The sequence below is a fragment of the Nerophis lumbriciformis genome, linkage group LG29, assembly GCF_033978685.3.
Source record: "Nerophis lumbriciformis linkage group LG29, RoL_Nlum_v2.1, whole genome shotgun sequence".
Taxonomy (NCBI): domain Eukaryota; kingdom Metazoa; phylum Chordata; class Actinopteri; order Syngnathiformes; family Syngnathidae; genus Nerophis; species Nerophis lumbriciformis.
This window is the reverse complement of record NC_084576.2, coordinates 19007602-19022834: the sequence shown is the minus strand read 5'-3', so window position 1 is coordinate 19022834 and position 15233 is coordinate 19007602. Positions and strand designations below refer to the sequence as shown.

Here is a 15233-nt window from a genome sequence, read left to right as displayed (position 1 = left end):
TTTTTGAAGATTTTCATGTGGAATTATTTCCCATTCTTGCTTGATGTACAGCTTAAGTTGTTCAACAGTCCGGGGTCTCTGTTGTCCTATTTTAGGCTTCATATTGCGCCACACATTTTCAATGGGAGACAGGTCTGGACTACAGGCAGGCCAGTCTAGTACCCACATTCTTTTACTACGAAGCCACGCTGTTGTAACACGTGGCTTGGCATTGTCTTGCTGTAATAAGCAGGGGCGTCCATGATAACGTTGCTTGGATGGCAACATATGTTGCTCCAAAACCTGTATGTACCTTTCAGCATTAATGGTGCCTTCACAAATGTGTAAGTTACCCTGGGCACTAATACACCCCCATACCATCACAGATGCTGGCTTTTGAACTTTGCACCTAAAACAATCCGGATGGTTCTTTTCCTCTTTGTTCCGGAGGACACGACATCCACAGTTTCCAAAAACAATTTGAAATGTGGACTCGTCAGACCACAAAACACTTTTCCACTTTGCATTAGTCCATCTTAGATGAGCTCGGGCCTAGCAAAGCCGGCGGCGTTTCTGGGTGTTGTTGATAAATGGCTTTCGCTTTGCATAGTAGAGTTTTAACTTGCACTTACAGATGTAGCGACGAACTGTAGTTACTGACAGTGGTTTTCTGAAGTGTTCCTGAGCCCATGTGGTGATATCCTTTACACACTGATGTCGCTTTTTGATACAGTACCGAAAGTCACGGGCTTAGCCGCTTACGTGCAGTAATTTCTCCAGATTCTCTGAAACTTTTGATGATGTTACAGACCGTAGATGGCGAAATCGCTAAATTCCTTGCAATAGCTGGTTAAAAAATTGTGTTCTTAAACTGTTGGACAATTTGCTCACACATTTTTTCACAAAGTGGTGACCCTTGCCCCATCCTTGTTTGTGAATGACTGAGCATTTCATGGAAGCTGCTTTTATACACAATCATGGCACCCATCTGTTCCCAATTAACCTGTTCACCTGTGGGATGTTCCAAATAATACATTTGCCACTTGTGCCAGCTTTTTTAAAACATGATGCAGGCATCAAATTCCAAATAAGTTGATATTTGCAAAAAATAACAACGTTTTCCAGTTTGAACCTTAAGTATCTTGTCTTTGCAGTCTATTCAATTGAATATAGATTGAAAATGATTAGCAAATCATTGTATTCTGTTTTTATTTACCATTTACACAATGTGCCAACTTCACTGGTTTTGGAGTTTGTATATAAGGCAAAAACACAAAATATGCAACATTTTCCCCCAAAAATGTAAAAGTGAATATTTGATGTAAAGTAATTAAACCCTGAAATAGTTCAATAATTCATAACAACATTGATTTTGATTCATTATTATTTTTGGAAAAAAAATCCCACTAAAATTCTCAGATTGAAAAGTGTTAAAAAAGTCATATATTATTTTTTTTATTGTTTTACTTTCAACGCTTAAATCTCTTCAAGAATGACCAAATATAGCCGTCGATTATAAGTTAAAACATTTTTATAATTTTTTTGTTTCATGCCTTCTTTTGTCACAGAAAATGTTTTTTTTTAATGGCAGACACAAAATATGCAATATTTCTCCGAAAAAAATATTTCAAAGTTAAGTATTTTATGTGAATTATAGATAGGTTTATAATTCATATAATTGATTTTGATTCATAATTCATTTTTGAGCGAAGAAAAAAAACACCCTGTGTGGCAGCTTTGTGTTATAAGAGTCAATAATATAACTTTTTCTCATCTCATAAATTTCACATGTATGCTCTTTTTTCCCACTTTAAAAAAAAAGTTTTTACTTGTAATAATATTTGTAGAATGTGCTACGGGTCAGCCTTTGGACACCTGTGCATGAGACAATAAAAATAAAAAATAAACATCAGTTGTGTCCAGAAGAAATGTAACATGCAAACATTTCAAGAAGTCGGGGAACAAAAAAACTGGATACTATAGACCGTTCAAATATGTAAAAAAAAAAAGAAAATCTAAATATACTCAGACAATCCAAGTCCAGTTTTTATTTTTAAGTTGAAACTGTGATTACAATGTGCATTTATTTGCCTTTGATGATCATTTGTGTACATTCAAATATTTGATGACTGGCATATATAAAAGATAGCAATATAGAAATAATTATTCATATTATTTTGTTGCACACTACATTTTTATTACAGTGAATAATAAATAGAATAAAGTGAAACCCAAATGCTTTATTGGATTAAATATTTTATTTTAATAATAAAAATTGGGGAAAAAAGTCCTTAAATTAAAGCCTTTATTAGAGGATTTCATTTTTTTTATTGTATTTTTGTTTATGTATTTTCTATTATTTATTTGTATTGTCTCTTACTTTACTTTCTTTGACATTTTTTGTTTGTACGAGGATGTTCATTTCTCATCCTGGTGGATATTTAAAAATATTGAAAATGGCCTAATTTTTTTATATATTGTGAATGAATATATATTTTTGTATATGTTAAATTGTTCAATAAAAACAACTTGAACATAACGGCACCGGATGGTGTTGTACTCCGGTCCTTCAGGGGGCGACAAGGCGTGCGCGGTCTTCATCTGACTAATTGAAAGCTAAACGAAGAAGAAGTGGCGCTTCAAAACAAACATTTGGCTTTTTACGACTCGACTCTAACTCCAAAAATGGCCTTTCTCTCATCGCAGTATCGCAACAAATCTGTATTTGTTTGGCCGTAACGGGATCCTGGCACGGTTGGACAACGTCATGGAGGCCAAAAAAGCGACTTTGAGTGTTCCTGTTTACGGACATGTCATTGCCAGCGAGAAATGGAGAGACTCGTCCCTCATTCAAAACTTGAAAGGTAAACAAAGTGACGGATTATACCTATGTGTTCTTTATATGTCATTTTTTGTTGTGTGCAGCTCGTTCGTTTACTTAAAGATTATATTTTTTATGACCCCCGAGGAAGAGGAAAGCATTTTGCGTTCCCCCCTACACTCTCCGCCACGACTATAAATACTATCACTTATCTATAAAATTGTCATAAGTACACCTCTGCATAACATTGTTTCCTTAACATTTAATAAAACAAAAAAGAAAGAAACATCGACCAGTTTACAAAATAATAATTTTATTAACATAGTGTTTATCAATCAATCAATCAATCAATGTTTATTTATATAGCCCTAAATCACAAGTGTCTCAAAGGGCTGCACAAGCCACAACGACATCCTCGGTTCAGAGCCCACATAAGGGCAAGGAAAAACTCACAACCCAGTGGGACGTCGATGTGAATGACTATGAGAAACCTTGGAGAGGACCGCAGATGTGGGTGCCCCCCCCCCCCCCCCCCCCCATCGAGGGGAGACCGGATGCAATGAACGTCGAGTGGGTCTAGTATAATATTGTGAAAGTCCAGTCCAAAGTGGATCTAACATTATAGTGAGAGTCCAGTCCATAGTGGATCTAACATTATAGTGAGAGTCCAGTCCATAGTGGGGCCAGCGGAGCGGAGACAGGTCAACAGCGCAGAGATGTCCCCAACCGATACACAGGCGAGCGGTCCACCCCTGGTCCCGACTCTGGACAGCCAGCACTTCATCCATGGCCACCAGACCTGTGCCGGCAGATCAACTGGTCTAAAAAGGGGGTCTATTTAAAGGCTACAGTATACAAATGAGTTTTAAGTTGGGACTTAAATGCTTCTACTTTTAGCTTTTAGTTTAGTCTGTAACAGACAATTTTAAAGTGCATCAATTTGCCTGAACATTAAACAAATATCGAATCCTGATTTAACTTTAAACAGTTTATTGGCCAACATGAACCATTTGATACTCCATCCATCCATTTTCTACTGCTTGTCCTGAAAAATAAAGTAAATACTCTCAACAATACCTACTCAGTGGCCTAGTGGTTAGAGTGTCCGCCCTGAGATCGGTAGGTTGTGAGTTCAAACCCCGGCCGAGTCATACCAAAGACTATAAAAATGGGACCCATTACCTCCCTGCTTGGCACTCAGCATCAAGGGTTGGAATTGGGGGTTAAATCACCAAAATGATTCCCGGGCGCGGCCACCGCTGCTGCCCACTGCTCCCCTCACCTCCCAGGGAGAATAATCTCGCCACACCTAGTGTGTGTGTGACAATCATTGGTACTTTAACTTTAACTTTAAATAATAATACATTCGAATTGATCGGCAAGATTAACTGAGGAGCACAACACATTTGAATCTGGAAAACAAAAATGAATAAAACAATTTGTGCAGATTTTAATTTTTGAAATCAAAAAATGAGGAAGCGACCCGAGGGTCCCTGGTTCAATCCCCACCTAGTACCAACCTCGTCATGTCCGTTGTGTCCTGAGCAAGACACTTCACCCTTGCTCCTGATGGGTGCTGGTTAGCGCCTTGCATGGCAGCTCCCTCCATCAGTGTGTGAATGTGTGTGTGAATGGGTAAATGTGGAAGTAGTGTCAAAGCGCTTTGAGTACCTTGAAGGTAGAAAAGCGCTATACAAGTACAACCCATTTATTTATTTATTTAAGTCAGGATTAACGGCGACTCTTAACACACTTTATAGTGCACAGATTTTCAAAGCGAGCTTTGAAGAACGATTGATTGATTGATTGATTGATTGAAACTTTTATTAGTAGATTGCACAGTACAGTACATATTCCGTACAATTGACCACTAAATGGTAACACCCGAATAAGTTTTTCAACTTGTTTAAGTCGGGGTCCACGTTAATCAATTCAAATATATACTATCAGCATAATAAAGTCATCACACAAGTTAATCATCAGAGTATATACATTGAATTATTTACATTATTTACAATCCGGGGGGTGGGATGTGGAGGGGGTTAGGTTTGGTTGCTATCAGCACTTCAGTCATCAACAATTATATCATCTGAGAAATGGACATTGTAACAGTGTAGGTCTGACTTGGTAGGATATGTACAGCGAACAGAGAACAATAGTGAGCTCAGAAAGCATAAGAACATGTATATACATTTGATTATTTACATTTGATTATTTACAATCCGGGGAGGTGGGATGGAGTGGGGGGAGGGTCTTAGTCAAGGGTTGAAGTTGCCTGGAGGTGTTTTTTTAGTGCGGTTTTGAAGGAGGATAGAGATGCACTTTCTTTTACACCTGTTGCGAGTGCACTCCATATTGATGTGGCATAGAAGGAGAATGAGTTAAGAGCTTTGTTAGATCGGAATCTGTGTTTAACGTGGTTTGTGGAGCTCCCCATGGTGTTGTGGTTATGGCGGTCATTTACGTTATGGAAGTAGTTTGACATGTACTTCGGTATCAGGGTGGTGTAGCGTATTTTATAGAGTAGGCTCAGTGCAAGTTGTTTTACTCTGTCCTCCACCCTGAGCCAGCCCACTTTGGAGAAGTGAGTAGGAGTGAGGTGGGATCTGGGGTGGAGGTCTAAAAGTAACCTGACTAGCTTGTTCTGGGATGTTTGGAGTCTAGATTTGAGGGTTTTGGAGGTGCTGGGGTACCAGGAGGTGCATGCGTAATCGAAAAAGGGTTGAACGAGAGTTCCCGCTAGAATCTTCATGGTGCTTTTGTTGACCAGAGAGGAGATTCTGTAGAGAAATCTTGTTCGTTGGTTGACCTTTTTGATTACCTTGGTTGCCATTTTATCACAGCAAAGATTAGCCTCTAGAATGGATCCTAGGTAGGTGACCTCCGTGCGTCGGTTGAGTTGGGGGCGCGGGGTTTGGTGGTAGCGGGGGTGTATATTGTAGCCCGGAAGAGTTAGGGCTGCATGGGATTCTGGGTATTTGTTCTGTTGTGTTTATGTTGTGTTACGGTGCGGATGTTCTCCCGAAATGTGTTTGTCATTCTTGTTTCGTGTGGGTTCACAGTGTGGCGCATATTTGTAACAGTGATAAAGTTCTTTATACAGCCACCCTCAGTGTGACCTGTATGGCTGTTGATCAAGTATGTCTTGCAGTCACTTACGTGTGTCTGCAGAAGCCTCATACAACATGTGACCGGGCCGGCACGTTGTTTGTATGGTGTAAAAGCGGATGCGACGACAGGTTGTAGAGGACGTTAAAGGCAGTGCTATCATGGCACGCCCTTAATATTATTGTCCGGGTGAAAATCGGGACAAATTCGGGGGAATTGTCGGGAGGGGCACTGAAATTCGGGAGTCTCCCGGAAAAATCGGGAGTGTTGGCAAGTATGTTGCTAGGGCGGGATAGCCATTCAAAGAAGGTGAATTCATTAAAAAGTGCATGTTAGATTTTTTTAAGAAATCTATTCTTGCGGCCCAGCCTCACCCAGTTTCTGCATCCAGTGGCCCCGGGTAAATTGAGTTTGAGACCCCTGATCTAAACGGAATTATGTGAGCGTCCCGTCGGTCGGCATCCCAGCGAGAGTGAACTAAAGGGCTACAAACTACAGCAAGTTTTAACTCATTATTCATGTTTACTTTGTAATTATGGGGAACTCTGCTTTACTGTACAAACGTTTCGATTTACAAACCCTGTTCAAGAACCAATTGAGGTCACACTGTATTTCTCTCTTGCTGTGTGTGTGTGTGTGTGTGTGTGTGTGTGTGTGTGTGTGTGTGTGTGTGTGTGTGTGTGTGTGTGTGTGTGTGTGTGTGTGTGTGTGTGTGTGTGTGTGTTTCCCCCTGACAAACTTCACATCCTCACTGGACATCTGCTGAATCAGAATCAGAAGTACTTTATTAATCCCCGGAAAATTGAGATCTCCCCTCTGTTGCAAGTTTTGTTGATTCTATGTAACATGTTTATGTTATGGCTATGAGGTTTTTCTCCTTGGCCTCAGTCTGGACCCCCTCCCTGGAGTCCAGCCTTTGACTGAATATTTTTTTACTCCGCCTTCCCCCATCTCGGAGATTAATTAAGTACTTCTGATTCTGAAGGTGGAGGTGTGAAAATCCTCTTTGAGAACGAGCTCGGCACGGCAGATTTTCTTCTCCCAAACAAAAGCTGCATCCTCTACCTGTCCGAGTGTGACGTCATCGCAGGCTCCGCCTACAAGAGGAAGTTGGTCCGCTACAGGACTGTGAGTTTCCAGTAGCTTCTTTTGTGTTATTGCCCATTTTTTTTAACGTGACTCTCCTTGTTGGTCGAGAAGGCCTGCAGCAGCTTCCAGGAGCTGGTCCTGGTGGAGAAAACCCGCCTGGGCGAGCAGTACTTCGCCTCTGTCCAGAAGTTTGTCGTCTTTGAGCTGGGACTGACGCTGCTGCCAGTCGGCGGACAGACGGAGGCCTCCCAGCTCATGGTTCAAATGGTAACTACAAAGTCACGTTGATGCTGTCCCAAGGAGGTCACACACAAGTTTCTCCCTATCACAGGTTCACGGGGACGGCAGGGACAACCCGTTCAGTAGGAGGAGCTCGTCCCGGCTCCTGGACCCGCTGGTTTTGGCCCTGGTGCAGCAGGTCCCCGGGGTGGGCCGAGTCAAAGCCCTGGCTCTGCTTGAGCGCTTCTCCAGTATCCACCAGATCTGCAACGCAGGCGTCGCAGACCTGGAAGCCACAGTGGGACAGGCCGCCGCTCAGAACATCCACAACTTCTTCCACAAATCCACGGGGTCTTGAAGCTGATCAACTGATCCAAGGACCCAAGGAGCTGCTAACAGGAGACTTTTTTTGTGTCTCACTAAGTCCTGAATGTAGTGACAGAACAGTTAATGGTCTTTTCTCGTGAAGACTTCTACTGTACACATTTAGGAATCAATGTCTTTAGACCCTACTCTTTGGTTAAGGCAGAGGTGTCCAAAAATGGCCCCCAGCTATTTTTTTAATGGCCAGAAGCACATTCTAAAATAATATTACGAAAAAGAAACACAAAAAAGTGGAATAAAAGAGCAAAAAAGTTGCAATGTTGACTCTAATACCACAAAGCTGCCATGTGCGCTGTTTTTTCTTTAAAAGTGTCATTGCTCAAAAAATAATAATGAATCAAAATCAATGATGTCATAAATTATTGGCCTGTTGACCAATCGCTTCCCCACAAACATTCAATTTTTAAATATGTTTGAATGAAAATATTGCATATTTTGTGTGTTTGCCAGAAAAACTTGAGTTTTCTATGACAAAAAGAGCATTAAGTAAACAAAAAAAAACTACCGTATTTTTCGGACTACAAGTCGCTCCGGAGTATAAGTCGCACTGGCCGAAAATGTATAATAAAGAAGGAAAAAAACATATATAAGTCGCACTGGAATATAAGTCGCATTTTTTGGGGAAATGTATTTGATAAAAGCCAACACCAAGAATAGACATTTGAAAGGCAATTTAAAATAAATAAAGAATAGTGAACAACAGGCTGAATAAGTGTACGTTATATGAGGCATAAATAACCAACTGAGAACGTGCCTGGTGTGTTAACGTAACATATGATGGTAAGAGTCATTCAAATAACTATAACATATAGAACATGCTATACGTTTACCAAACAATCTGTCACTCCTAATCGCTAAATCCCATGAAATCTTAAACGTCTAGTCTCTTACGTGAATGAGCTAAATAATATTATTTGATATTTTACGGTAATGTGTTAATAATTTCACACATAAGTCGCTCCTGAGTATAAGTCGCACCCAAACTATGAAAAAAAACCTGCGACTTATAGTCCGAAAAATATGGTAATTGAAATTATAATCTACGGATAGATCTGAAGTTGATATAAGGATTTAAGCGTAAAAAAATGTATGGCTTATTTTTGTAACACCTATGAGTGGGGCCCTTTTGTATTCAATAGAATTTTAGTAGGATTTTTTTTTTTTTACTGTCATTGTTCAACAATTAATAATGAATCGAAATCAATGAAGTAATAAATCATTGACCTATTGACCAATCGCTTCACCACAAATATTCCATTTTTAAATGTTTGGGTGAAAATATTGCATATTTTGTGTGTTTGCCAGAAAAACATGAGTTTTCTATGACAAAAAGGGCATTAAACAAACCAAAAAAAAATAAAAATAAAAAATTATAATCAACAGATAGATCTGAACTTGATATAGGGATTTAAGAGTAAAAAAAAGGTATGGCTTATTTTTGTAACACTTATGAGTGGGGCCCTTTTATATTCCATAGAAATCAATTAATTATTGACCTTTCAAATATTGACCATCAAATTTTTCAATTTGTAATATTTTTGGGGGGAGAATTGTTGCATGTTTTGTGCTTTTGCCATAAAAAAGGTTTTTTTCTTAAAACAATAAATACAACTTGATATCAGCAGATATATCTGGAGAAGATCTATAGGTTTAAGTGTTGAAAAAATATATATAATGTATGACTTATTTTTTTAATTTGAATGACTGAGACTTATCCGGGCTCCCCAGGGCCTAACTTGAGGGGAGACCTAAAGGTAATAAAAAAGCAACCTATATATTGTATTGGTTTTGAAAATGAATAATTTCAAAATGGGCCCCACATGCTTTTATTTTTTTATTTTTTTTTATTTTTTTTCCTTAGTGGAAAAAGTTTTGACACCCCTGGGTCAAGGGGTAGTGGACTGGCCAACCATCAGACAATGAATCAATGAGCTATTTAGTGTTTGACATGAACAAAAGTATTTTATTACCTACATGGAGAGGCAAAGGAAATATGTCTAAACATTTTTTGGGGTTCAAAATATATAAATATGACTCGAAACCTGAATGGTGTGATCATTGTTATACAGTATATTTATGGAACGTATATAAAAACTGATGGTCATACATATTTAGCGGGCCCCTAGTGGTCACAAGCGTAATTACAACGACTGGACCCGACTTCGCACTCGCACGTTTGCATCCATCTACAGCCGCCACGGTACTTTTTTCCTGTTAACATTGGTCATGAAACAAATTGTAGGCATCACGGACTCCAAAAAAAAGTTAATTTAGTAAATGTATCATGTTTCGAGGGGACGGAAGGTGAAGTTTGTTATTTTGATGGGCGAAACGCGCGGGGTAATAATTGGGAGCGTCTTAACTAGCGGCCATCTTGCTAAATACCACGTAGCTACGAGCTAGCTAGTGAACACCTCCTGTTCTTGCCTTAAAGTCTCAAGTGTTTAAATTAATTGTTATTTTCACCCTCTCCTACTTTCCAAGGCCAAGCAAGGATCTCCCACTCCACAAAATGTCGAAATTGCTGAATTTGAAGGTGAGTGACGAACGTTTGGCCTCATCAAGGCTAATTGTTAATTTGCCACCTGGCTGTGTTTCCTGCTACACGTTGTGACCTAATTCATTAAATAAACGCAACATTTGATTTTGTGACGGTTTTTTTTTTTACACATTTTAAACGTCTTTAATGGTTACATATAATATTACAAATACCAAGCGACACTGTTAAATCGAGTGGTTATGTTCAGAAGACAATTCAGTTTGCCCTTCAATGTCCACTAAATTTAATTAGTAGGTATGTGTGAACATTTTCAAAGACTAATTGATTTACATTGTTCACAAGTATTATCAGAGAGGTCTTGGAAATAAGATACCAATATAAATATAATTCCTGTGGTAAATATTAGGGATGTCCGATAATGGCTTTTTGCCGATATTGTCCAACTCTTTAATTACCGATACCGATATATACAGTCGTCGAATTAAACACATTATAATGCCTAATTTGGACAACCAGGTATGGTGAAGATAAGGTCCTTTTAAAAAAATAAAATAAAAATAAGGTAAATAAATTAAAAACATTTTCTTGAATATAAAATAAAGTTAAACAATATAGAAACTAGTTATTAATGAAAATGAGTCAAATTAACTGTTAAAGGTTAGTACTATTAGTGGACCAGCAGCACACACAGGACTGTATCCCTTGCAGACTGTATTGATATATATTGATATATAATGTAGGAACCAGAATATTAATAACAGAAAGAAACAACCCTTTTGTGTGAATGAGTGTAAATGGGGGAGGGAGGTTTTTTGGCTTGGTGCACTAATTGTAAGTGTATCTTGTGTTTCAGGCCGATATTATCGGACGTCTCTAGTAAATATTAAGAAAGTTATAGATTACCAAAACCAGTGAAATTTCTGGTCAACTTCTGAAATGGCAGCTGCACTTTTTTTTTTTTTTTTAAGATTTGTCTTAATAATAGGGGCGGTATAGCTCGGTTGGTAGAGCGGCCGTGCCAGCAACTTGAGGGTTGCAGGTTTGATCCCCGCTTCCGCCATCCTAGTCACTGCCGTTGTGTCCTTGGGCAAGACACTTTACCCACCTGCTCCCAGTGCCACCCACACTGGTTTAAATGTAACTTAGATATTGGGTTTCACTATGTAAAGCGCTTTGAGTCACTTGAGAAAAAGCGCTATATAAATATAATTCACTTCACTTCACTTATCCACAATCCTTATGTAAGATAAGCACACACATTTGAAAAAAAAACAAAAACTTTTTTTAAGCATTCTAACTTCAGAATAAGCGCTAGCTAAGGTCAGCCAGATATGGAGCTTTATTCCGCCCTATAAAGCGTTCTCAAAAGCCTCCAGCATCGTTTAAAGACATGTTGTAAGGTTATATATAAAGTAGTAACAGGCATATTCATAATAAAGTGATATTTATCTGGGATGTATCAGTATCAAAATCTCACGGGACAATATTACGGTACAGGTTGTAATTGGATATGTGACTTTTAAATGGAAGTATCCAATACCATTAATACCATTGTATGTGCTGAAAGCTTCATTTATGATTGCTGTCTTTTGATAAAAACTCAACTCTTGTAGGTTTTGCTAACATTTGCTTTCTTTTAGACTCACCAAGTTGCTGCCTTTTGAAACCCTCATAGCAAAGATGTGTTAAAGAAATACAAATAATATCAAGATAATACATGGGAAATAACTGTTAAAAGTATATTAAACAAACCTTTAACAAAGTGATCACTGCAAACTTGTGCATTCTTCGACTCTGTCTTCTTCGACTGGAGTGCGTGCCCATTTTCTTGTCTTCTTTCGTAAAATCTTGATTGATTACCTCTCGAAGAACTCTGAAGAAACGTTTATCTTTTTCGCGGTTTCAACGGTTCCAACAGCCTAAAACAACGCAAGTATGGGGTACTTTTCTTTCAAGAAAGTCAAAATAGAATAGAATAGACACCAACATTATTTGTTTATAATCATGTGGACGGTGGGCATAACACTACCATTATTTGCTTGTAATCATGTGGACGGTGGGCATAACACCAACATTATTTGCTTATAATCATGTGGACGGTGGGCATAACCAACATTATTTGCTTATAATCATGTGAACGGTGGGCGTAACACCAACATTATTTGCTTATAATTATGTGGACGGTGGGCATAACACCAACATTATTTGCTTATAATCATGTGGACGGTGGGCATAACACCAACATTATTTGCTTGTAATCATGTGGACGGTGGGCATAACACCAACATTATGTGTTTATAATCATGTGGACGGTGGGCATAACACTACCATTATTTGCTTGTAATCATGTGGACGGTGGGCATAACACCAACATTATTTGTTTATAATCATGTGGACGGTGAGCATAACACTACCATTATTTGCTTGTAATCATGTGGACGGTGGGCATAACACCAACATTATTTGCTTATAATCATGTGGATGGTGGGCATAACACCAACATTATTTGCTTATAATCATGTGAACGGTGGGCGTAACACCAACATTATTTGCTTATAATTATGTGGACGGTGGGCATAACACCAACATTATTCGCTTATAATCATGTGGACAGTGGGCATAACACCTCAACATTATTTGCTGTTTTGCACCTGAATTACAAAGACATTCCCTAAATATGTGAGCATGTAATGGTATTCTCCAGTCGTACATGCTGGTGGTAGTTTCTGCTTCTCCAATTTGACCTTTGACTCCTGGCAGGTGGAAGACCCATCATGCCTCTGGGCTCAGTTGGCGGGAGATGGCGGCGTGGGGGCTGTTAGTAAAGAGCAGTACGACGAGCTGTTCGATCAAATGAATCTCTTCTACAGCGATGTCACCAGGGATGTGGGTAAAGTGATAACCTCCTCCTTGGAGGTGGGACAGGTAAGTGTCACTCATCCAGCTGAGGATCAGGTGTTTGTGTGTGTCTCTGAGGGTGTGCGTGTTCTCCTCCCTTCAGGTGTGTGTTGTGTACTGGTCCCAGATGAAGAAGTGGTGTCGGGCCCTGCTGGAGGCCATCCTTACAGACTCGATGGCGTGCTACGCACGCTGTTACTTGGTTGACCACGGAGAGCTGCTTGTTGTCCTTCTTCGGCAGTAATACTTTTATTTTGACAATATTTGAATGATAATACAGGCCATATAAATAATTAGTTGAGATGCTGTGAGCAAGCAGGAAATGTCTGTGAAGATCTCCATGGAGGGTGGTTCCTCCTGTTATCCCGTTGATCGTGTCTTATGTATGTCTAACTTAGTCTTCTTGTTTGAGGATCCGGTTGGCCGAGAAGGACTTTCTCCAGCTGCCGTACTGGATGAGGAGATTCCACCTGGCCAGGGTCAAACCAACAACCCTGCGCGTGTCTTTCTGTGAGAAGGCCAAGCTGGTGTAAGACACACAAATCCTCACAGGTGTGCTGCACAACATTTTGTCCCCCGTGATGGACGTGTCATATGTTTGCTACCGCAGCACTTCCAGTCGGTGGGACAGCTCAGCGACGTGCTACATGTACAACCTGATCCAAGGTGAGCAACGTTTGTCAGCATTGACCTCTTGACATGTTCTCATGCTGTGCTCCTTAAATAATGTGACCCCCTGGGGGGTCGCGAACGGCAAGGGAGTGGGTCTACACTCTAGTATTCATGTTAGAACGATACACAAGCCTGCAGCTAGTTGGCAGTAGTGCTCAATCTAATCAAGAGGCTTCCTGTTTTACCCAGTAGAAGTAGGAAGTATAATGGAACACATGGTCAGGGGTTAACAGAGGCGGAGAGATGGATAAGTTTATGACAGAATTTAAAAGAAGAAATAAGGAGTCGTCTGCGGCAAGAAAAACAAGTGACAATGACCAGAATAAAAAGACCTGAAAGTACGACAAAGCATAAATAGTTTTTCACTGTAACTGCGGTAGGAAATGAGGAAAGACCAGGATTGTTTTTTTATGTCATTCTACTACCCTTTGCTATATTTTATCTCCGTAAGATGGATGTTTCTACTATTGCTGCAATAAAAAGGAATTGCAGATCTCAGCTAAATATTGAGCAATAGTTCTGAATAGCCATATTAAGTTTGAAGTCCAGATTTGAACACTGAAGCCACTAAATACGAACAGAATCGTCTTTTTGTTGTTGTTGTAGATTTTCTGTGCAACTGGCCATCACTCTGCCAGATGCACTGAATTGAATGTGTTCATATTAAATAGAAAAGTGCTGTGAAATAAGTTTGAAGGAATTAGTAAAGTGTTTCAAGCGTATGTACAGCAGTTAACCGTTTGGAATGTTTCAAAGTTGTCTTCAGGGCAGACTATTTGTTCATGGAAAGAAGATGCTTTCATCCCTTCTGATAAACTACAATATTAGCAATATTATTGCAAATTCTGCGCACAAACAAAATCGCAGCTCTTTTTAAAAAAGGATAAAACTGACGAGACCAATGTTTAGTTTAAATATGTTTTCAATGTTAAAAGGGCACTGCACATTTTTGGAATATTGTGTATCATTCACAATAATTATGAGAGACAAGAGCGTGCATGTATTTTTTTTAGGATTTCAAAGATAAAAAAATAATGCTTGAAAGATGCAACTAATGGGAGTCACCACTGTAGCCTTCAAAGCCATTTAAAACAAATTGAAAACCCTCCAACATTTTATATATATATATATATATATATATGTATGTGTGTGTGTGTGTGTGTGTGTGTGTGTGTGTGTATATATTATTATTATTTTTTTCAACAAATTAATCAATTGTTGCAGCCCTATTATCAAGTTCTCAATAGTAACTCAAATCAGGGGGGGTTTCATGTCCCCCAGGAGGTTCATGAAAGAAAATAATTGAGATGTACTGTTTTAATGTAACCTCTTTGTGAACATCTCAAAGCATCCAGTCAGACGGAGGCCATGTTGCTGGAGGACGAGTCCCACTCGACCGCCATCGAGCTTTACGTGACCATCAAAGACTTTAAGGTCACCTTTTATTCTCCTTTTCACATTTAATTTAGGACGTGATCACACACAAGAAGGGCATCGTGTTTTTAAAATGACCATGTGATGCTGCACTTTCTGCGTCATTGTCTCTTTAGGTCATTGAGTTTT

General features: G+C 39.3%; 2 protein-coding genes across 5 annotated transcripts in view; both read left to right on the top strand.

Annotated features, from left to right (window-relative positions):
* Positions 1-2563: 2563 nt before the first annotated feature.
* On the top strand, positions 2564-8225 carry faap24 (FA core complex associated protein 24). The gene is made up of 4 exons (XM_061924857.2): positions 2564-2843; positions 6894-7036; positions 7109-7264; positions 7329-8225. Exons 1-4 carry the CDS (start codon positions 2747-2749, stop codon positions 7572-7574), a joined length of 642 nt encoding a protein of 213 aa, XP_061780841.1. The 5' UTR covers positions 2564-2746; the 3' UTR covers positions 7575-8225.
* Positions 8226-9650: 1425 nt separating this feature from the next.
* Positions 9651-15233, top strand: part of tdrd12 (tudor domain containing 12) — a 37709-nt gene continuing 32126 nt past the window's right edge. For all 4 annotated transcript variants that reach the window (XR_009810492.2, XM_061924856.2, XM_061924855.2 and 1 more), the window contains exons 1-7: positions 9651-9800; positions 10085-10136; positions 12861-13025; positions 13102-13238; positions 13411-13527; positions 13609-13664; positions 15019-15104. Coding sequence is in view for 3 of the 4 variants with exons in the window: in XM_061924856.2 (XP_061780840.1) it covers positions 10113-10136; positions 12861-13025; positions 13102-13238; positions 13411-13527; positions 13609-13664; positions 15019-15104 (585 nt within the window). In the remaining variant the exon portion in view is untranslated. The remainder of the gene's footprint in view (positions 9801-10084; positions 10137-12860; positions 13026-13101; positions 13239-13410; positions 13528-13608; positions 13665-15018; positions 15105-15233) is intronic.